Genomic DNA, 21,692 nt, shown 5'->3' with positions numbered 1-21,692 from the left:
AACAACAGTAACTTCTTTATCTAAAAAGTATAGACAGAGCAATCAGGCCTAGCACAGCTCAAGTATTTATTTTGCTGCGAGTTTAAGAATCTTCCCAAGCAACTCACATCAGAAAGCAAATGAACCTGTATTGATCCACTGGCCGTGTTTGCAAAGCACAGATTTAATTACACTGGAGTGTTGGAGATCTTTCAAACTCTAGCAAGGCCTAACTTTTCCCAAAACTACAATAAATATTTTATCACAGAACATGTATTTGATGGCCTACTGAGATCTTTCACAATGCATGTAAGAGTTCTGAAGATGATGAGGGATGTAACATCATAAATTTTTGATGCACTAGAGGTTCAAGGTAATTGATTCCATATTTTTAATCCCAACACTAGAAAGCAAGATTATTAGGATCATTAAATATTGATCTATGTCATAATGTAAGATCATAATGCTACTCTACATAAAAGGTTGCTTTGAGCCTGCTGGGGGTCCTGTATCCAAGGTGAGCAAATATGCCTTCAGAGGAATACTGTGGGCGTCAGGGTTAGAAAGAAATGGGTTCAAATCCTGGGTTGGCCACGTATGACCTGAGTGGCTTTGGCCACGATTCAGAGGCACTTGGAGCCTCTGGCTTTTCAGCTGGAAAATGGGGATAATTGACCTGCCTTGTGAGATTTTACCGGAAGAAGGTCCAGGTCGATAAATGGTTGTAAGTGTTCGTGTTAATGACGGCCTACCTGGAGGAGACTGAAGCGAATGTCTAATCATCCCCGTTTCAGGGAAATTGTGACATTTCCTAGTGTGGATGTCAAAGCAAGAAAATGTCAAAGCAAGAAAAAAGCTGCAGCTGTGTCAGATGTCAGAGAAATGCTACCATTCGTACCAGGAAAGATGTCCTTTGCTTGCAGATAGGACACGTGAGGCCTACCTCCACGACCTGGTCGAGGAGGAGGTAAGACTACTCTGCAAAATAACGGAAAGGGAGAAGGGGAGGAGGGCACGGCACAGCCGAGAGATGAGAACACGTGCGGGGGCCGGAAGGGAGTTCAGGAGCGAGAGAACGAGCGGGAGCCGGAAGGCAGACACATCCCAGGAGGGTGGAGCCCGGGAAGGAAGACCAGAAGTGGGGCAGCATGAAGCCGTAACTGTCCGCCGTGTGGTTCTGGAACTCCCGTTCTCCCCCACCCACACCCTCAGTAAAATCTGGCACAGGCAGGGCCTTGTGTCAGTAGGTGGCTTGGGGACAGTAACGTGGGGCAAACGCTTCATTGCAGGAGGGCTGGCTCGGTGGAATCTGAGTCAGAGAACATGTAATTGCTCCCACGTCCGGAAGTTTCACGGGTATCTGGGGGAAAGCACTGCGTTTTCCCCAGAACACGAGGTGGGGGCTTAAGCCATTAGAAAAAATTTTTAAAAAGATTTTTTTAAGTTTATTATTATTATTTTTTATTTTGGGAGAGACAGAGACAGCATGAGCAGGGGAGGGGCAGAGACAGAGGAAGAGAACAGAGAATCCCGAGCAGACTCCACACCGTCAGTGCAGAGCCCAGCATGGGCTCGAACTCCCGAAACCATGAGATCATGACCTGAGCTGAAATCAAGAGTCAGATGTCAGATGCTTAACCAACTGAGCCACCCAGGCACCCCAGGAAAAATATTTAAGGGAACGATGCCCACCAATGACTGGAGCACTACAGGCGACCGGGTTCCATCGTTTACTGGAACGTGGATTCGAGACGACGTTCCAGAAGAACCATGGCCACGCTCACCATACCTGTAGCACATATCCACGGATATAATCCTGAAGGGTCCAGTCCAGGGCATGGAGAATCTGGAGAACCTCATCTTGCTTCAACACACTGAAGAGCCGGTCCAGTAGGATTTTCAGGCGAACAGGGATGGCCTGGGTCCCGTACAGCATGAGGCTGCTGATGTCAAACACCACATTGGACTGGACAATCTCCACCTGGCTTGTGGGATACACGGGAGGGATCCTCAGCTTGCTTAGAGCTGAAAAATCAAATTGAAGAAAAGAAAGTCCATTTGTAAAGATCCGACTTCTAAGAGAAACACGGAGAAGGTGGCAGGCTAGTGTGAGCTCTCGGGTATGTGTTCCAACAGAAAAAAACAGTAATATGCAAATGTTAACAATCTTTTTTTTTTTTAAGTTATTTTGAGGGAGAGAGTGAGTGCGTGAGCAGGGGAGGGGCAGAGAGAGAGAGAGGGAGGGAGAGAATCCCAAGCAGGCTCTGTGCTGTTAGCATGGAGCCCGACGTGGGGCTCAAACTCATGAACTATGAGATAATGACCTGAGCCGAAATTAAGAGCTGGACACTTAACCGACTGAGCCACGTAGGAGCCTTTGATTAACCATCGTAAGAGCTATCAGGCTCTAAATTATTCACAAGAACTTCTAAAATAAAACGGCCCGGCTTGAGATTCTTTTTTCTTCCCTGTGGCATCCCTAAGGAGTATGAAATAGCCCCACGTAGGACAGACGCAAGGACAAGGAGTGAAGACAAATGCAGCAGGTGCATAATCAAAAGATAGAAAAATCAGGAAGAACAGGGTCTGCCGGTGAAGATCTGACAGATCTGGGCTCGTGCCCTCGTCTGTCACCAGGCTCTGCCTTGTCGTCCAAGTCATCAGGCTCTGCCGATTTAAACCACCGAAATCTATGCCGTCCAATGTGACAGTCATCAGATCAGGCATGCACAGGTGCTTAAATTTATTACGTGTTTAACTTTACTGAATTATTTTTACCTTATTAAACTATTTCATTCATTAAATTCAATCAAACTGGAAATGGAGTCCTTCAGCCACACCAGTCACGTTGCAAGTACTCAGCAGCCGCACAGGGCTGGTGTGGGGTTCTGGGGTTTGGCAAACTGAGATACAGGACGCCCAGCTACACACGAACGTGGATTTCACATGAACAGTGAGCGAGTGGGATACGTTTATACTAAAAATATTCACGGGGACACAGTTAAGCCTAAGTTGTTGTGTCTCTGAAATTCACATTTAACTGAGCATTCTGGGTTGTATCTGGCAACCCTGGAGGCCGTTGCATGAGCTGCTGTCGCTGCAGAATGACCCAGCACACCCCTCACGCAGGGTCGTTCAGGTTCAAAGGGATCGTACACAAAGCTCCTGGCCTGTTAGCCAGAGATCGGGGCCACACACAAGGGTTCGCCGTCTGGGAAGGGATTTAACGTTAGCCGTTCCCAAACCACTCTAGGTTATTCCGAGGGGGCACGACAGGCCACGGGAAGAGGACACATAGTTACCGTGGGCCACCCATCCGTGTCTGCACTGCTCACACTGGCGGTGGTTGATCTTCCCCGGCTTGAAACTCTGGCAGCTACAGTTGAGAGTGCAGCCGATAGCCTGCGGGAGAGAACACAGGCCCACGGGGAGCGTGAGTGACACACGCAGGGCTTTGCCGAACACCACGCGGTCGGTCCTTCATTCAGTGACATTCGCCGAGCAGCGCGTGCCCGCCGTGTCCCAGACCCAGGCGGGTATGCGGTGCCCCGGGAAGACGAGCAGCGGCCCGGGAGGCGGGGAACACGTCACCAGCTGCTCTGCATGCGACAATGGGCCAGGAACCAGTTCTGTAAGAGGAGAGCGCAAGCTGGGAGGGGACACCTTGCTTGTTAGTAAGAGCACGGGAGGGGTGAACAGTCCTATTTTCGCCAGTCTCTATGTTGATCAAAGCAGTCGCCCCGGACGGTGACACAGGGGCCGCCCTGGATGATCTGAAAGAGTGTGATCTGAATGGAGAATTATCCAAATGTGGACGTGGTTACCCCCCCCAACGTGTGGTAGAGGCTAAAAGTCCGCCCAGATGTTGGACACGATGTGGCCAACCACACTGAGGACGACTCCCTGATTCCACCCTCTGGGCTGTGTGGCTCACAGCCCTGTGCACACGCCCAGCTGCACGTTCAAGTGCTGTGCGTGTGTGGGGGTGCCCGGTGTGCAGTGGGGAGCACGGCGGGGGTGCCCGGTGTGCAGTGGGGAGCACGGCGGGGGTGCCCGGTGTGCAGTGGGGAGCACGGCAGGGGTGCCCGGTGTGCAGTGGGGAGCACGGCGGGGGTGCCCGGTGTGCAGACACACGGCTGAAAGAGAAGACAGGGAGGTTCTTGTCAGCTAAGTTCTAGTATGAAGAACAAGCTTCCCATATATTTCTAAGATGAATTCCTCAAAAGGGGATAGAGGCCTGAAGAATATAACGTTATTACTAAAGAGAGAAAGCTCTCACAGGAGTCCCGACACGGAGGCTCCGGGGAATAGCCACTGGGTGGAATCCGCACGATTCCGGAGAGCCCTGAACCTGGGGAGTGCGTGTGTGCATTTGGGGGGTTCCTCCATCTTCCAATTGAGGGGCTGCGGTGCCGTATGGGGACAGGGAAGGGTAGACTCCATCCCAGGACTCGGGAAACTCAGCGTAAGGAGTGTATAACTAGTCTTCACTTAAAAATCAGTTGCTGCCGGGATTGTACAAACGGTACAGACACTTTGGAAAGCAGTCTGACGGTTCTTCCAGAAGTTAAACACGGGGTTCCCATATGACCCGGCAGTCCCACCCCTAGGCACATGCCCAAGAGAAATGAAAAGACAGGCCCACATAAAACCTGGTGCCCGAATGTTCACAGCAGCATAGCACTTATAGTGGCCCGAAAGCAGAAACAACCCCAATGTCCGTCAACTGATGAATGGGTACACGATGGAGTATTATTAGGCCGTGGAAAGGAACAAGGTGCTGCCGGTGCTACAGCACGCAGGGAAAGATGCTAAGCGGAACAAACCAAGGACAAAACGTCACAGGTTGCAGGATTCCATTTACATGAAATATCAAGATGAGGCCAATCTCCTGACGTTACCAGGGGCTGTGCAGGTGGGGAGGAGGGACGGTTAATGGGTGGCGGGGGGGGGGGATATTATTCTTTTTGTTTGTGCTCGTCTTTTTATTTATTTTATTTTATATATTTTTAAAAGTTTATTTATTCATTTTGAGAGAGAGAGCGGGGAAGGGGCAGAGAGAGAGGGAGGGAGAGAATCCCAAGCAGGCTCTGTGATGTCAGCAAAGAGCCTGACGTGGGGCTCGATCTCATGAATCGTGACATCATGACCCAAGCTGATATCAAGAGTCAGAAGCTTAACTGATGGAGCCACCCAGTCACCCCTATTCTGATCTTTTTAAAAATAGCTTTTTTTTTTAAATTACAATTTTGTTAATGTTTTTATTTATTTTTGAGACAGAGAGAGACAGAGCATGAGCGGGGGAGGGGCAGAGAGAGAGGGAGACACAGAATATGAAGCAGGCTCCAGGTTCCGAGCTGTCAGCACAGAGCATGACACGGGGCTTGAACCCATGTACCGTGAGATCATGACCTTAGCCGAAGAGGGACGCTCAACGGACCGAGCCACCCAGGCGCCCCAAAACACAGCTTTAAATTGAGAAAGAATTCTACCATTCAGCCACTTAGAGTGCACCATCTGTGATTTCTAGCACATGCGCAGTTGTGCCAACATCATGATCTGATTTCGGAACATCTCCATCACCCCCAGAAGGAGTCCTGCATGCAAACTTGACGGTGGACATATGTATTCACTTCTATTTCTTCCGGGTACATTCCTAGGAGTGGAATTGCTGGGTTACCGTGTAGTAACTCTGCTTAACGTTTTAAGAAGCTGTCAAATGGTTTTTCAAAGTGGCCGCACCACTCTGTATCCCCTCCAGTGATGCACGAGGGTTCCGATGTCTCCACGTCCCCAACACTTGTTGTCTGTCTTTTTTTGTAACAGCCATCCCACTGGATATGAAGTAGTCTCTTACTGTGGTTTTCATTCGTATTTCCTTGACGGCTAATGCCATTCAGCATCTTTTCAGCAGCTCATCGCCCATTTAGTTGTAGATCCTCCCTAGGGACACATCTATGCGGATCCTTTGCTCATTTTTCAATTGGGTTGTGTTTTAGTATTCAGTTGTAAGAGCTCTTTATATACTCTTGGTACAAGTCCCTGAACAGGTTATGATTTGCAAATATTTCCTCCCACCCGTGGATTATCTTTTCACGTCCCTCATGGTGTTCTTTGAAGCACAGATGTTTTAAATTTTGACCAGCGGTGGAGAGCCTGGGTGGCTCAGTCGGTTGAGTGTCCGACTTCGGCTCAGGTCACAATCTCAGTTTGTGAGTTCGAGCCCTGTATCGGGTTCTCTGCGGACAGCTCGGAGCCTGGAACCTGCTTCAGATTCTGTGTCTCCCTCTCTCTCTGCCTCCCCCGCCTTCCGTACTCATGCTCTCTCTCTCTCTCTCAAAAATAAATAAACATTGAAAAAAACTTTTTTTTAAAATTTTGGCCAAGTTGCTTTTTTAAGGTGAAGGAGATGGATGCTTGCACATCTCTGGGGAGCACAGTGGAACCACTCCATTGGATACTTTATAAGGGTAAATTTTATGGTAAGTAAATTGTCTTAATAAAAATATCACTGAAGAAACCAGGCCATTACACTCCTATTAGAATGGCCAAAGTCCAGGGGCGCCTGGGTGGCTCAGTCAGTTAAGCGTCCGACTTCAGCTCAGGTCACGATCTCGCGGTCCGTGAGTTCGAGCCCCGCGTCGGGCTCTGGGCTGACGGCTCGGAGCCTGGAGCCTGCTTCTGATTCTGTGTCTCCCTCTCTCTCTGCCCCTCCCCCATTCATGCTCTGTCTCTCTCTGTCTCAAAAATAAATAAATGTTAAAAAAAAATTTATAAAAAAAAAAAAAAAAGTCCAGAACACTGACAATACCAGATGCGCACGAGGAGAGCAACAGAGACGCTCGCTCACTGCTGGCGGGAATGCAAAATGGTGCAGCCACTCTGGAAGACGGTCTGGTGACTTCCTACCAAGCCAAACGTACCCTCACCGTCTGACCCAGAAATTCTGTTCCCTGGAGTGTACGTCCACACAAAAACCTGCACGTGGATGTTTTACAGCAGCTTTAGTCATCACTGCCAAAACTTGGAAGCACCAAGATGTCCTTCAGGGGGTGAATGGATAAGTGAACTACGGTCCATCCAGACAACGGAATGTCGTTCAGTGCTAAAAAGACACGAGTTGTATCAAGCCATGAAGAGACACAGAGGAACCTTAAATACATATTGCTAAAGGAGAGAAGGCAGTCTGAAGAGGCCACCCACTATGTGATTCCAGCTACATGAACCTTCTGGAAAAGGCGAAACTATGGAGGCACTAAAAAGCTCCGTGCTTGACCGGGGTTAGGTGAGGGCGGGGGGCTGTGAACAGGCAGAACAAGGAGGATATTTGGGCAATGACAATACTCCGTGCGATATACTATAATGACGGATATGTGTCATTATACTCTTGCCTGAACCCAGAGGGGGTACAACACCAAGAGTGGATTCTAACGTAAACTGTGGTCTCTGGGTGATAATGACATGTCTAAGTGGGTTCATCAATTGTCACAAATGTACCCTCCGGTGGGGGATGTGGATAAGGAGGGGGTCGCTGTCCATGTGCGGGGCCAGGGGGTATATGGGAAATCTCTGTACTTTCAATTTTGCTGTGAACCTGAAAGTGTTCTAAAAAATAAAGTCTTATTTTTTTATTAAAAAGTTTTTTTAGAGGTGCCTGTGTGGCTCAGGCGGTTGGGCGTCCGACTTCAGCTCGGGTCATGATCTCACGGTCCGTGAGGTTGAGCCCCACGTCGGGCTCTGTGCTAGCAGCTCAGAGCCTGGAGCCTGCTTCGGATTCTGTGTCTCCCTCTCTCTCTGACCCTCCCCGGCTTGCACTCTGTCTCTCTCAAGAATAAATAAACATTTAAGAGAGAGAGAGAGAGCGCGCATGCATGCACCAGTGGGAGAAGGGCAGAGAGAGAGGGAGACACGGAATCCGAGGCAGGCTCCAGGCTCCGAGCTGTCAGCACAGAGCCCGACGCGGGGCTCGAACCCACAAACCATGAGATCATGACCTGAGCAGAAGCTCAACCGACTGAGCCACCCAGGCACTCCCAAAATAAAATTTTTTTAAAAAATCAGTGAGCTGGCTTAAATACAGGTTAAAAATCTCCCTGATTTGACGGTTATCTATGACTCCCTTTGGATTACAATGGGCCCGAGCAGATCAATCAGACAAGAGCTTCTCAGGCGAAGGAACAGGGCTGTTCATAACGGAGGTACACGGCCCACAGCAGTGCGTTACCCGATCCCTCCCAGAGGCTATCGGAAAACAGAAAACACGTTTGCTCTTTGTAAAGCCATCCAATATCCTACAGAGAACTCCCTGTGATCACAACGTCCTCTTATGGTAATAATCCATGCCTTCTCCTCCGGGGTGATACCATCCCGAGGCGGTGAACACTGGCCTTGGGGGGAGGAGGTATATATATAAAGCACAGAAACACATACATAAACAGAACACCGGAATGTGGTATAATACTAAAACTTCCCTGGGTGGGCAGGGGGGGGGGGCACAATTAGGAAAATAAAAAATCTAGGCTCCTCGGGTATACGGGGAGTAATGACAAAAAGATTGAGAAATACTGCTTTAGAGCCAGAAATTATTTCACCTTCTGGCTACAGAGATTCTACTCCTGTACATGTAAACGGATGTGTTAAATACACAGACGCATACGTCTATATTCCTATACACGTAATTACATAGTTATCTCAACCGGGAGGAGAAAAATGAGGACCGGTTTAATGCCTGTTACACACCGTCCCAAGAACTAGAAAGGCACCCTTAGTTTTGTTTGGAGCCCACCTAATATGCTGTCCGGATTCTCAAACGTCCCTGCGGCTCTGAACGCCAGCTGACCAAGGAAGCAGCCCTCTGTATTCTCCACGGCTACCAGCATATTCTGCACTAAGCCTCTGCAATATTTCACAACCTACCTTCCCATCGACAGGGCTGTTTCAAAGGAAGTTTCGTTTTGTTTTTACATTTCTTTATTTTTGAGAGACAGAGAGAGACAGAGCATGAGCAGGGGAGGGGCAGAGAGAGAGGGAGACATAGAATCTAAAGCAGGTTCCAGGCTCCGAGCAGTCAGCACAGAGCCCAACACAGGGCCCGAACCCACAATCCACGAGACGGTGACCTGAGCCTAAGTCAGACGCTTAACGGACTGAGCCACCCAGGTGCCCCTCAAAGGATTTTTAAAAGCAGAAAAATTCTTATTTGGGGATCCTGTCCCTCAAGATGCCATTCATTCTTTGCCAGCAAGATGCTGGAAGTATACACAGAAAATTCACATTCACTGATGCAGAAAGTAGGACCCTGCTCCAATCAGAGAAAAAAAGACGTGCTTCAGCACATACTTCCTCTCCTTCCTGAAGATTCTGCTTAAAAGGCTCTCACTCAGGCAAAGCCTCAGGAAACTCTGGGTGATCCTACCTCGGGCCCAGCACGATGAAACTTCAGACGAAACAACTCCAGGCACATTTCATAGCCTGAGATTCAAACTCACTTTTTCTGTATCTCTTGACATCTGACTCAGGGTTTTTCAACTTCAGCATTATTGACATTTTGAGTCCAATAATTCTTGGTGGCGGTGGCTGTCCTGTGTGCTGTGGAATGACTGCTATGTCCCCAGTCTCTGCCCACCGATGCCACAGAAACGCGTCTCCCTCTTACGGTTGCGAAAACCCCAAATCTTTCCAGACTGCGGTCAAGACCCACTGACCTATCCTGACTATTCGCTTTTAGCAGCTTCTAGTTTAGGGACACATTTGTACCTATTGGGACATAAACCCAATGTATGAATGCTGTTTTTTAAAAATGTTTATGTATTTTGAGAGGGGGAGGGAGAGAGAGAGAGAGAGAGAGAGAGAGAGCATGAGCAGGGGAGGGGCAGAGAGAGAGGGAGAGACAGAACCTGAAACAGGTTCCAGGCTCCGAGCTGTCAGCACAGAGCCTGACGTGAAGCCCGAACTCACAGACCATGGGATCATGACCCGAGCCAGAGTCAGACGCTCAACCAGCTGAGCCACCCAGGCGCCCCATGAATGCTGTTTTATAAGAAATATTCATGTGGCTCTATATGAACCTATTTGAATAAGGCTTAATAAAGCTCATTATACATCCATGGAGATAAATCTCAGAGGAATTATTTATGAACTAAAAAAAAGCTAATTACAGTGCCTTAAGAAAACTTCTGATATTAAGGGCCCAGGGTTTTCCCACTCATATCGGAATTCCCACAATGTGGCAAAAATTATAGCACTGTTATTTAAAGACAAATTAACACTTCTAAAATGAAATCAAACCCGAAAATTCTAATTACAGGATGAAAAGTACTCATGCAAATCAATACGGAAAACCCTTAAAATGTACATCCTTTCCTTAGGAATCCTAATACTCGTTCCATTCTTCGGAAACATAAAGCAGATGTTTTACAACATTCTGAACTCATCAAGACATGATGATTGCTTTTTTATGCACTCATTAAAAAAAATTTTTTTTAACGTTTGCTTATCTTTGAGAGACAGAGAAAGAGCATGAGCAGGGGAGGGGCAGACAGAGAGAGAGACACAGGATCTGAAGCAGGCTCCAGGCTCCGAGCTGTCAGCACAGAGCCCGACGCGGGGCTCGAACTCACGAAACGTGAGATCTTGACCTGAGCTGACGTCGGACGCTTAACCGACTAAGCCACCCAGGCGCCCCTAATTTATTTTATTTTTTAAGTAATCTCCACACCCAACGTGGGGCTTGACCCCGAGGTCAAGAGTTTCATGCTCCACCAATGGAGCCACCCAGGCGCCCCTTTACGCACTCATTTTAATCAGACTATTTCTGAACTGTTACCAGACACTTTGATGTGCCACCAATCAACATCCCAGGTTCTGGCGTGCTTGTCCGTAACTGTCACGTGTGTTCCAGACATCACCGATGCCCCTGGCATGTGACAGACGAGTGGTTACCTGCAGCGTCGGGATGGAAAGCTGGGACCTCGTTTTTAGGTTCTGTGTGAGGGTCTGTCCGTCCCTCCCTCCTTTCCCTGCTCTACGTCCAGCTTGGGGACCAGGCGTCCGGTCAGGACAGGCTGCCTTGACTCGCCAGCAGCAGCGGGTACCCGCACGGACATCCACCGCTGGACGGTGCAGGCCTCCGAGGGGGTTTGAACGACGGAGCTGCAGAATAACGAGTGTCCCTCCGCTTCAAAGCCGATTTCATCTCCTGTACGTGCAGACGTTTTCCTATCACTCAAGATAAGGACTTCAGCGGGGAGAGTCTCAGGGAGAGACGGGAAGAGGAAGGAACACAATTTCACACAATTTCAGCAAGACCCTTGGGGGTTTCCAGGTCCACGGGGTTGCCTCTTTGAGGGAGCCGTCTGTGAAGCGGCTTAGACACAGGATCGAACTGCGTACCGGCCGGGCAGCTGCGTCGGCTCCCGGTCCTCACTCTGCCCCGTCCGATATGGTGGCCGCTCGCTACCGTCTAAGTCGTTCAAATGGCCAAATTTAAATGTGGCTACTTACGCTAATTATAATAAGACAGAATTACAAGTTCAATTCTTTGGTGACACCAGCCACGTTTCGGGCGCTCAGCGGACGCATGTGGTTTAGTGGCCACCACACTGGATGGTGGAGATACAGAACGCACCCGTCATCACGGAAAGTTCTACCAGACGCTTCTGAGGCCAACGGTGAGGCGAGGTGTCCTTCCGGCGTCTGCCCTCTGCGTGGTAGCGTGACTTAACAGGTGCTCTCACGTAACCCTCCCTACGTTGTCGTGGGGAGGGGATTATTCTCAGGAAACTCATATTTATACGGAAGGTCAGTGATTTTCCCAAAGTCGCACGGTTGGTGAGCTTTCCTGAGCACTTAACCGCGTGCGAGGTATTGCACGAAGCATGCTCGTGCACTGTCTCATTTCTTTCTTCCAACCTCCCTGGGAGGTAGGTAATACTATCCCCATCCTAAGGCTGAGGGAGCCAAGGAACTTGCGGGCTATCAGGGTCGTCTCCAATCTGGACACTGGAGGCAGGGTATACCTTGAAACATCCATATTCGGTGCTAACCACACTTACACTTACGGTTTCATCTAATGCCTACGGCAGCTCGGAGACTGAGGCATTATCATCCTGCAGTGAGGACACCAAAGTTTCACACTCTCAAGAGACTTCATAATAAATGAATAAGCGGTTACTGAACATTAATGAGCCAGGAACTGTTTGTTCGAAACTCCGGGGGTTAAAGTGTTGAAGAAGACGGACGAGGTCCTTGCCCTCCAGGGGCATAATCCCGAGGAGACAGAAAATAAACAAGTAAATAATCCGCACCATTTCCCAGGAAGCTAGTGCTATGAAAAAACGACACAGAACGATGCCAGCAATTTTACTGGGTGGCATGGCGGGATGGGGTATAAGTAAGTGCCTTTTCAATATTTTTAAGAACTATTTTTTTTTTTTTGAGAGAGAGAGAGGAAGTGAGCAAGGGTGAGAGGAAGAGGGAAAGAGAATCCCAAGCAGGCTCCACACTAAGTGTGGAGCCTGCCGTGGGGCTGGCTGGATCCCACGACCCTGGGATCATGACCTGAGCCGAAACCAAGAGTCAGAGACTCAGCCAACTGAGCCACCCAGGAGGCGCCCCAGTAAGTGCCTTTTATTTTATTTTATTTTATTTTATTTTATTTTATTTTATTTTATTTTATTTAAAAAAAAATTTTTTTTAACGTTTATTTATTTTTGAGACAGAGAGAGAGCACGAACGGGGGAGGGTCAGAGAGAGAGGGAGACACAGAATCTGAAACAGGCTCCAGGCTCTGAGCAGTCAGCACAGAGCCCGACGCGGGGCTCGAACTCACATACTGCGAGATCGTGACCTGAGCCGAAGTCAGACGCTTAACCGACTGAGCCACCCAGGCGCCCCCAGTAAGTGCCTTTTAGATAAGGTCATCACCGAAGATTTTTGAAGTGGTGACATTTGAACAGAATCAAGGGATGGCTAGGAGCCAGTGAAGACCTGGAGAGGGAGGAAAGGTTTTAGGGCAGAGGGCATGACAAGTGCAAAGGCCCTGAGGCACAAAAGAGGCTGAGTGCTCAGGAACAGAAAAGGAGCCAGGACCTATGTAGACGGAGTGAGTAAGGTTAATGGTAGGAAATGTGGGTCAGAGAGGTGGCAGGAAGCATTCTGCAGAGGACCTTGTGGGGCAGGCCGAGGAGTCTGGAGTTTGTTCTTAGTAATCCTTTGAAAACAGATATGAAATGAGTATGATTTGTCTGTTGAAACGATTACTTCCGGAGGCAGAGGTGGGGAGCCTGCACGCCTCACCCCTCGCCACAATGAGGCTCTTTCCCAGGGAGGTGGTAAAGGGTCCTGGTGGCTTCAGGTGACTTAGGTCTTACTTCCCATTAAACCACAAAACCTTCAGCTCCATGCCTTGGAGTCTGACTGAAACAGGCTGGATATCTGTTTCTGCTCACCCTGGAGGGCTATCAGCCATATTAATGAGGATACACAGGTAAGAATCGCAGAGACCGATCAGTACAACCAGAGCGTTGAATCACAGCAAGGTTCATGGGTCCTCTGGGCTCTGGTGGTCTGACTCCTCCACTGACAGAGCTACCAAAAATACCTATTACAAAACCCTCCATAAAAGTTACTGCACGATGAATCGCTCCAAAAACAGGCAAGGGACCAGCTGAAACCCCAAACCAACACCCAGCTGCTAGCAGGGGGTCGGATCCTTCGTAAGCCCTGCACTGGTGTTATCTGAGAGAGTAATGAATGAATCGAGACGGCAGCGGCACGGTGCTTCCGAATTACAGATGCCCACCCCATAGCCTTTCGTCTCATCTTCCCTTCTGAGTCTCTGCTGGGGGCCAGGTGACGAAGTACTGGCCGATGGTATCCCAGTAGGAGTTATCAGGCGGAGCTTTACAGAAAACCCCTTGTAAATGGGAGCTGAGTCAGCTGGGACACTTCTTTGCTGTCCTCCTCCTTCCATCCTGGGATAAGAATATGATGGTTGGACTTGAGATGCCATTTTGTGACCATGAGGCAACTCTGCGGTCATGCCCTGGGGGACGGCTGCGCAGGAAGGATGGCGACTGTTATTGGGAGCCTTTACTAGCAGCCAAAAGTAGTTCCTAATTTATACACAGGCTGTCTGCTGGCGATGGAGAGGGCCACATAAAAATCGTGTAAAAATGCCTAACTAGGAGAAATCACCAAGGCCAAGTTTAGAGCCTGCTGCCCTCTCTTAAGTGTGAGATTCCAAGGCTGTGCCAGATTCTCGGTGATAAGGATCATAAAAAGCCAAAGGACCCAATCTGCTAAATCACAAATCACTTTTGAAGTCATTAGGCTTTAGAATAAAACTACTTCAAGTTTTTCCAAGCCGCGTTTTTAAATGCTGATACAGACGATTGTTAGTATGTTTGAGTCTCAGAAGAGTCTGGTGCAGATCAAACCGTGCCAGTCAGGATCTATAACACGAAACACCTCCTAAGGCAGCTGGACCACCCTCAGCTTATGGGGAGGGGACCTGGTTTCTCTTCACTTACAGCAAAATTGTCACCCCATTCTCTCTGTGGCTGCAGAGACAGCCTTCGGGGTTCCGGAAATTGCATCATTCAAGGAGGGGTGGGGGGAGGTCTCCACCTCTTAGATACATTCTGTGCTGCTTCTTTTAGGAGAATTTGCCTTTTTTTTTTTGCTCCCTACCTCTTCTCCTCCCATTTTTTCTCTAACTTCTTTCGATTTTTAAATTTTCCACTGTTTTCATTACATACACCAATTTGCAGAGGCACAACTAGGATTCTGAACGCAGTATCATCATTTGCCAGACGGGCAACAAGGACAACTGGGAGGAAGAGAAGAGAAAGGCCAGGTGGGCTTCTCGTAGGAGGCAGCTGGCAGCATTGGACGGAAGCCCACCTAGGGAGAGACACAAGACCAGACGTTCATGCCATCTTTCTGCATGAGTAGTTAACGAAGTGATACAAATTTACTTAACAAATTGCTTTTGTTGGCGGTGGTGGTTCTCATTTGTTTTTAAAGCATCTACTACGCACTGATAATTACAAGGAGCCTCCCGGGGATACAAAGCTGAGGAACTCCCAGTATCTGTCCTAGGGGGTGTATGTGTTCATCAGGGAATAAAATTCGACAGCTTGACTGGTCAATGACAGCAGAGAATAAAGTTTTTGAATTTGTCAAAACCTCACATGACTCATTCACTATATTCAAATCTAGAAAGTCAAGAGATACTAAAGACAAATGAAAAAAATCATTGGCTGCCTTTAGGGAATGCTAGGGAACCAATTAATTGTCCCCAAACCTGGTAAACAAAGGGATAGATCAAGTATAAATCCTTAAAAAATTTTTTTTAATGTTTATGTATTTTTGAGAGAGAGGGGAGGGGCAGAGAGAGGGAGACACAGAAACCGGAAGCAGGCTCTGGGCTCTGAGCTGTCAGCGCAGAGCCTGATGTGGGGCTCAAACCCACAAACTGTGAGATCATAACCTGAGCCAAAGTCAGATGCTCAACTGCCTGAGCCACCCAGGCGCCCCAAGTATACATCCTTTTTAAAAAATTGTTTATTTATCTTGAGAGAGAGACAGCACTTGTGAGCTGAGGAGGGACAGAAAGAGGGGAGTGGGGAGAGAATCCCAAGCAGGCTCCACGCTGTCAGCATAGAGTCCGACACAGGACTTGATCCCACGAATTGTGAGATCACGACTTGAGCTGAAATCAACAGTTGGAAACTCGGGGCGCCTGGGTGGCTCAGTCGGTTGAGCGGCCAACTTCAGCTCAGGTCACGATCTCGCAGTCCGTGAGTTCGAGCCCCACCTCGGGCTCTGTGCTGAGAGCTCAGAGCCTGGAGCCTGTTTCAGATTCTGGGTCTCCCTCTCTCTCCGCCCCTCCCCTGTTCATGCTCTCTCTCTGTCTCAAAAATAAATAAATGTTAAAAAAAAAAAAACTAAAAAAAAAAAAAAGGAGTTGGAAACTCAACCGACTGAGCCACTTAGGTGTCTCAAGTATACATCCTTTTTTATACAAATTGTGCAAACCACTGACGAGACAGAGATTCCCTTTATAGAAGTATCTAGTGAATAAATAAATGAAGAATTAGAATACTACCATTCCACAATTCCTAATGTAAAAGTTGACAACCAGGTCAGTTGCCTCTGATTGGAAAGATACGTTCTACTACAGATGGGGTGTTCTTATGAAAAAAGTTCAGATCTGGGGTGTCTGGATGGCTCAGTCGGTTAAGTGTCCGACTTCGGCTCGGGTCATGATCTCACGTTTTGTGAGTTTGAGCCCCGTGTGGGGCTCTGTGCTGACAGCTCAGAGCCTGGAGCCTGCTTCCGATGCTGGGTCTCCCTTTCTCTCTGCCCCTCCCCTGGTTGCACTCTGTCTCTCTCCCTCAAAAGAAACATTAAAAAAAATAAAAGAAATAAAAAAGTTCAGATCTGAATCAGATCAAGCCCCTTGGTCAACTCTAGTGCACAGAAAATGCAGGGGACAGAGGAACAACCATAACGTAAACAATACCACAAGGAAGCAGTCACTAATTCAGACTGGGGGGCATTGTATAAAATAAATGACCCAGCTTTTTCAACAGATACATTGCAAGGAAAAAGTGAAGTGTAAACCTACAGATTAAGAGAGACAACATATGGACCTTATTTGGATCCTGGTAAGGAGACACCAATACTTGGGGCACCTGGGGAGCCCAGTCAGTGAAGCGACTAACTCTTGATTTCGGCTCAGTTCACGATCACCTGGTTCGTGGGACTGAGCCCCACGGGGGGCTCTGCGTTGACAGTGCAGAGCCTGCTTGGGATTCTCTCTCTCCCCCTCTTCTCTCTGGCCCTCCCCTGCTGGCTCTCTCTTTCAAAATAAGTAAAAACATTAAAAAAAAAAAAAAGAACATGTACTGACCTTCAAGAGTTATGTTAACTTTTTTTAATTTTTATTTTTTTGAATGTTTATTTATTTTTGGGAGAGGGAGAGAGAGACAGAGATAGCGTGAGTGGGGAGGGGCAGAGAGAGAGGGAGACAAAGAATCAGAAGCAGGCTCCAGGCTCTGAGCTGTCAGCACAGAGCCTGACACGGGGCTCGAACTCACGGACCGTGAGATCATGACCTGAGCCGAAGTCGGATGCTCAACCGACTGAGCCACCCAGGCACCCCAAGAGTTATGTTAACTTTTATAGGTGCTACATGAGGCCAGGGGAGGCTTCCCCCACGAGGCAGCAGGTGTGCCCTCCTCACCTCGTGCAGGAAATGCCATGGTCCTAGGCTCATTCCGTACATGAGTGTGAAACCCAGGAGGCCAGGCCACAGAGTAGAGGCTTCTGTCCCCGGGCCACGAGAGCACACCTTGAAAGGCAACAGCAGGTGAGCTGAGCGTGTGCTGTCCAGACCGGCAGCCAGGCCTGTTGGCTTCGTGGAGCCATCGGGATTCCCAGCTGCAAGGAGACACCCCCTTTCCCATGAGCACAGTTGTAAAAAGGGACCCGGGAAGCCTCAGAAACCAGGAGGCATCATTTGCAAATACAAAACCCCCACCGAAGACCCACCCGACAGAATCTGCTTTCTCACTGCAAGCAGGGGGATGAAAAGAACAGAGCCCGGGGGGCTCGGGGCTGGGAGAAGGGTCTGGAAGGGTCTGGCAGAGGAAGGGGCAGCTGGGAGGGAGCAGGTACAGATGTTGGGCCAAGTCTACCTGTGAGGAGAAAGCACGCGCGACACCCTTGCCCCCTTCTCGTGCTGCTCGTCTTCAAAGAGGATGGTGGGGAAAATACTCGTTCTTTTGATCTCTTTAAATCAAAGTATAAACTCTGTGCCAAAATCATCTAACAGCTGTGCCCTTTTTTCTTAAAATTATTAGTTCTGAAAACAGAAAATATAAAAAGTAGAAAGATATGCAAATGTTACTTTATGAACCTAACCAATTATTTCTTCATTAAAAAAAAAAAACACCTAAGAACAACAACAAACTATATGGAAATAAAAGGATATGTACACATTTTCCCCCCTTTATAACCTAAATTTGGGAGGACCTCAGAGGCAATCTTCAGAAACCTTTGGTAACAAAAAACAGAGGGACGTTATAGGCGTAGGGAACTTTTGAACGCAAGAGACAGCTCTGGGGGAAAACACACAAAAACCAACACAGAAAAAGGACATTTGTACTTCAGGATAATTTTAACGAACGCAGCCACTTCTACAAGCACTGCAACTTCACGTCCATTGCAAGATAACAATGAAAGGGTGAACATTTCTAAGTAAAATTTTGCAGACACTTCTTTTAAGGGCTTAACGAGAACTCGATTTTCAGAACTGAGTGTTAAAAAAAAAAAAAAAAAGAAACAAAAAGCGACCTCAGATTTTTCAAAATGAAATTTTGAAAAAGAAAAGGCCAGAGTTTGCAAATTACCGTCCTTGTCACTGCCTTAAAATCCAGCCTGGAGAATCACGGAGCGCTCGAGTTGTCCGTATAAAAATTTTATCTTCGTAACGAGTAACTCGAGAAACCATCAGAGGGCTACGGGACCAGGCCAGTGCTTCTGGAGGCTGGCGCAGAGATAGAAACTACTCGTGATGTTTGTTTGGGTGTATGGAAGGATCCTTCAAGGAAGAGTCTGTAAGAGGAGACAAACTCACACAACCAGATGCAACTGAATGAAAGTTTACCTTCACGGAGACGGTCATTTCCTTCCACATAGGTTGTTTGGAGCTGGCCTTTACAACATTTTATCCCTCCGTCTCTCTTTGCCCTCACTCTAGCCCTGTGAGATCATCCCCCCAAGGCAAACTTCTCCTATGATTTGCTAGGCTGGTTTTTAATAATGAGTTCAGGCGTGGCCGAGAATGGCGGTGGCCCTTTTCCCTGCAACACCCAAAGTTTGAGAAGGCCCCAGGTCGGAGCATGGCAGAGCGGGTCTGCTCTTTGTTTTGATCCACTGTTTTCTGTTTTTGGTTTTGGGGGATAAAAACAGGCACGTGTCCATGCAGAGAAAGGGGGCTACACCGGGAACTTAGGATTTCCAGAATTAGGAGAAAGGGCTTCAAAGGATGACAAGATAAGAGAAGATAAGGTTTTCAGGTGGAAACCAATTTAAAAGAAAAAAAAAAAAAAACCCACAAAACTTTCCAGATGTCTCTTCCGAGAAGAACCCAGTTATCTTTAACATCTCACAGATACGGCATCAAAAATAAAAGAGGCAAATAAATAAATAACTACAATAAAAATCTGCAATAGGGTATTTGGAGGAAGGTAATTAAAAAATATACTGGCTCTCTAAATCTTGGTCTTAGTTATCCAAAAAAAAAAAAAAGTGCGGCTCAGCAATGAGATTTCATCTAACCTAGGGTATTTCTAGGTCTTCTTGAACAGGGCTGTTTCTGACAAAAGTAACTCTAAATGCCATCTGTAGAGGTGAAAACTCAGGGGGGGGGGGGTAAAGCTCCCTCCTCCTGCAAGTAATTTACCTTGCGGAAGCTTCAGGGCAAGGCACTCTCTTAATGGCCACTGTCAAAATAGCTTCTAAAGCCATATACAAAGGCTAAAAGACACTTCTGCCCCTCACCCCACATGCAGCAATTTAATTTTACCGACAAACTGAACTTTCACGATGTTTATGTTTATCCCTAGGCATTCATAAATGATAACGGTATGCTTAAAGAACAATTATGATTTGTTCTGCAGGGAAATCTCTATGGCTTTTCTCACCCAATGGGGTGGATCCTCCTTTCCAAGCTGAGGGTTCTCAGACACAGAACATGGGCCTGCGAGGCCGGCCTAACGGCTGCGCGAGAGAGTTGCAACAATAAACAAATAAAAATAACGCTCTATGCAAACCTCACGCTTCCACAGGAATTATTTCATGTTGGTTAACATTTCTGATGTGAATTATTACCAGAGCAAACATGATTGTTTCTCATCTTAGCAGGGATCAAGGGCCAAATAACCCCTCCCAACTTACCACTTTCTGACTGGAGGAGGGGCCTCTAGCTAAATCCTTGCTATTCTGAATGGAACAGCATTTACAGGTACGGATGATTTTCCAAATGAAATTATGCAGGTGTCTGAACATAATTATGAGTTCCCAAAGCATGAGCCGCGCTTGAGCTCAGAGAAGATTTCACCACCTTTTCTCGGCATTGAACTAGAACAGGAACACGTTCAACCAACAGTTGAGTTCAAATAGTAATACTTTCTCGGTGAAATTAAAGTTAGCAAACCTATCAGATAAAAAATCAAATGATGACTCACATGTTACTCTTTTAGGTACACCGGAAAAGATAAAGTTATCAACGATATTTACCAGAGCAAAAATGGTGTCTATCTGTTCACACCCATTTAACGCAAAAATCAGAATCCTGACCAATTGTTAATGTTTGAAGTAATGTGGTTTTTTTTTTTTACACGACATCCGAGAATTTTATTTTGACATATTACACTTTAAATGAGGTTTTAATAATATATATCAACGTGTTCGGGAAGGGACAATTTGAGAAACCGGTGTATTTATCACTGAGCAGAAGTTTTAACACGTAAGCATCTAAGTGCAAGAGAAGAGTCTAAGGGATCTTCTGAAAAGATCCCGTGAGCTCTAACAGCAAATTAAAACGAGAAGCAAAGAATGAAAAGGCACCAGAAAAAAAAAGGAGAAAGATAATCTGCCCAACACTATTTTTCAATTCACTTACTGTCAAATCAAAAATCTTTGTCACTCTGATGAGAATATATTCAAAAACAAAAAATTTGTTGCTACATCTGCTGTGTGGGCCCAGCGCATGCAGGAACACATGTTTTCCCCAGCACGCGCGCGCGCGCACACACACGCACACGCACACACGCACACACTCACACTCACTGACAGGGATTCCCAGGATACCACTGGGGCCTTTTTTTAGGCCCCTTAAGTGTTAACAGCAGAGGCCTGGCTGCGACCAGGCGTCTGGCCCGGTTTAAATGCCCTGTCTTCAGCAGAGCTGCGGTGAACACGGCCATAAACCTAGGGGACATAACTGAACCTTAGAGTGTCTGACACTCACCTCTCCCCCCCACCCCCCAGCCCCAACACACACACACACACACACACAATTTTACTCCGACAATTAAGGCTGCTAGCTGGCATTCCATTTAACTGTCAAACGGCGACCGGTGGCAGCCCCACGGCCACAAAGAGATGCCTTAAATGAGAAGAGCATGTTTCTACACCGCATTTGAGAAAGTTTGGCTCCGAGCTATGCACTGATTAACATCAGATCTCCTCCTTCCCTCGCCTCTCCGCAATCTTGTCACATCTGGCTGACAAATCCGTAGGGGCCGACGCAAAGCCGGGCGGCCGGCGGCGGGGCTGGGGTCTGGCGGGGGCAGGGGCGCCCGAGGGGGCAGGGGACAGGCGGCGCCCCCCGCCCGCCTCCCCGCCCGCGCGCGCCCCTGCCCCCGGGAGCCGACCCGGCGCTGTCCCCCCACCTGCCCGAGTCCCGGCTCGGCTCGGGGCGCGCGGGCAAATCAGCGCCTCCGCGGGGCCGGCCGCCTTCCCGCCCCGGCTCCCGCCCGCCGGCTCCGCGGCCCCGGCCCTCGCGCCTGCAGCCCGGCGGCCGCACCCCCTCCGCGCCCTGGCGTCCCCTGAGCTGTCGGAGCGACCCGTCCGCGGCGCGCTTCGCGGGGCCTCGCGAGAGATCGGGCGCCCCCGGGCCCGCACGTCTCACACCGACC

General features: G+C 48.3%; 1 protein-coding gene across 1 annotated transcript in view; it reads right to left on the bottom strand.

Moving 5' to 3' along the window:
* Positions 1–21,531, bottom strand: part of LOC125917912 (zinc finger protein basonuclin-1-like) — a 31,143-nt gene extending 9,612 nt beyond the window's left edge. Inside the window, exons 1-3 of the mRNA XM_049623989.1 lie at positions 21,116–21,531; positions 3,282–3,381; positions 1,769–2,004 (exon numbers count right to left, since the gene is read on the bottom strand). Of these exons, the coding sequence (XP_049479946.1) occupies positions 1,769–2,004; positions 3,282–3,381; positions 21,116–21,193 (414 nt within the window). The 5' untranslated portion in view covers positions 21,194–21,531. The remainder of the gene's footprint in view (positions 1–1,768; positions 2,005–3,281; positions 3,382–21,115) is intronic.
* Between the last annotated feature and the right edge of the window lie 161 nt (positions 21,532–21,692).

Source organism: Panthera uncia, unplaced genomic scaffold (assembly GCF_023721935.1).
Source record: "Panthera uncia isolate 11264 unplaced genomic scaffold, Puncia_PCG_1.0 HiC_scaffold_292, whole genome shotgun sequence".
Lineage (NCBI taxonomy): Eukaryota > Metazoa > Chordata > Mammalia > Carnivora > Felidae > Panthera > Panthera uncia.
The sequence above is the reverse complement of the archived record's forward strand: the minus strand, read 5'-3'. Positions and strand labels throughout refer to the sequence as shown.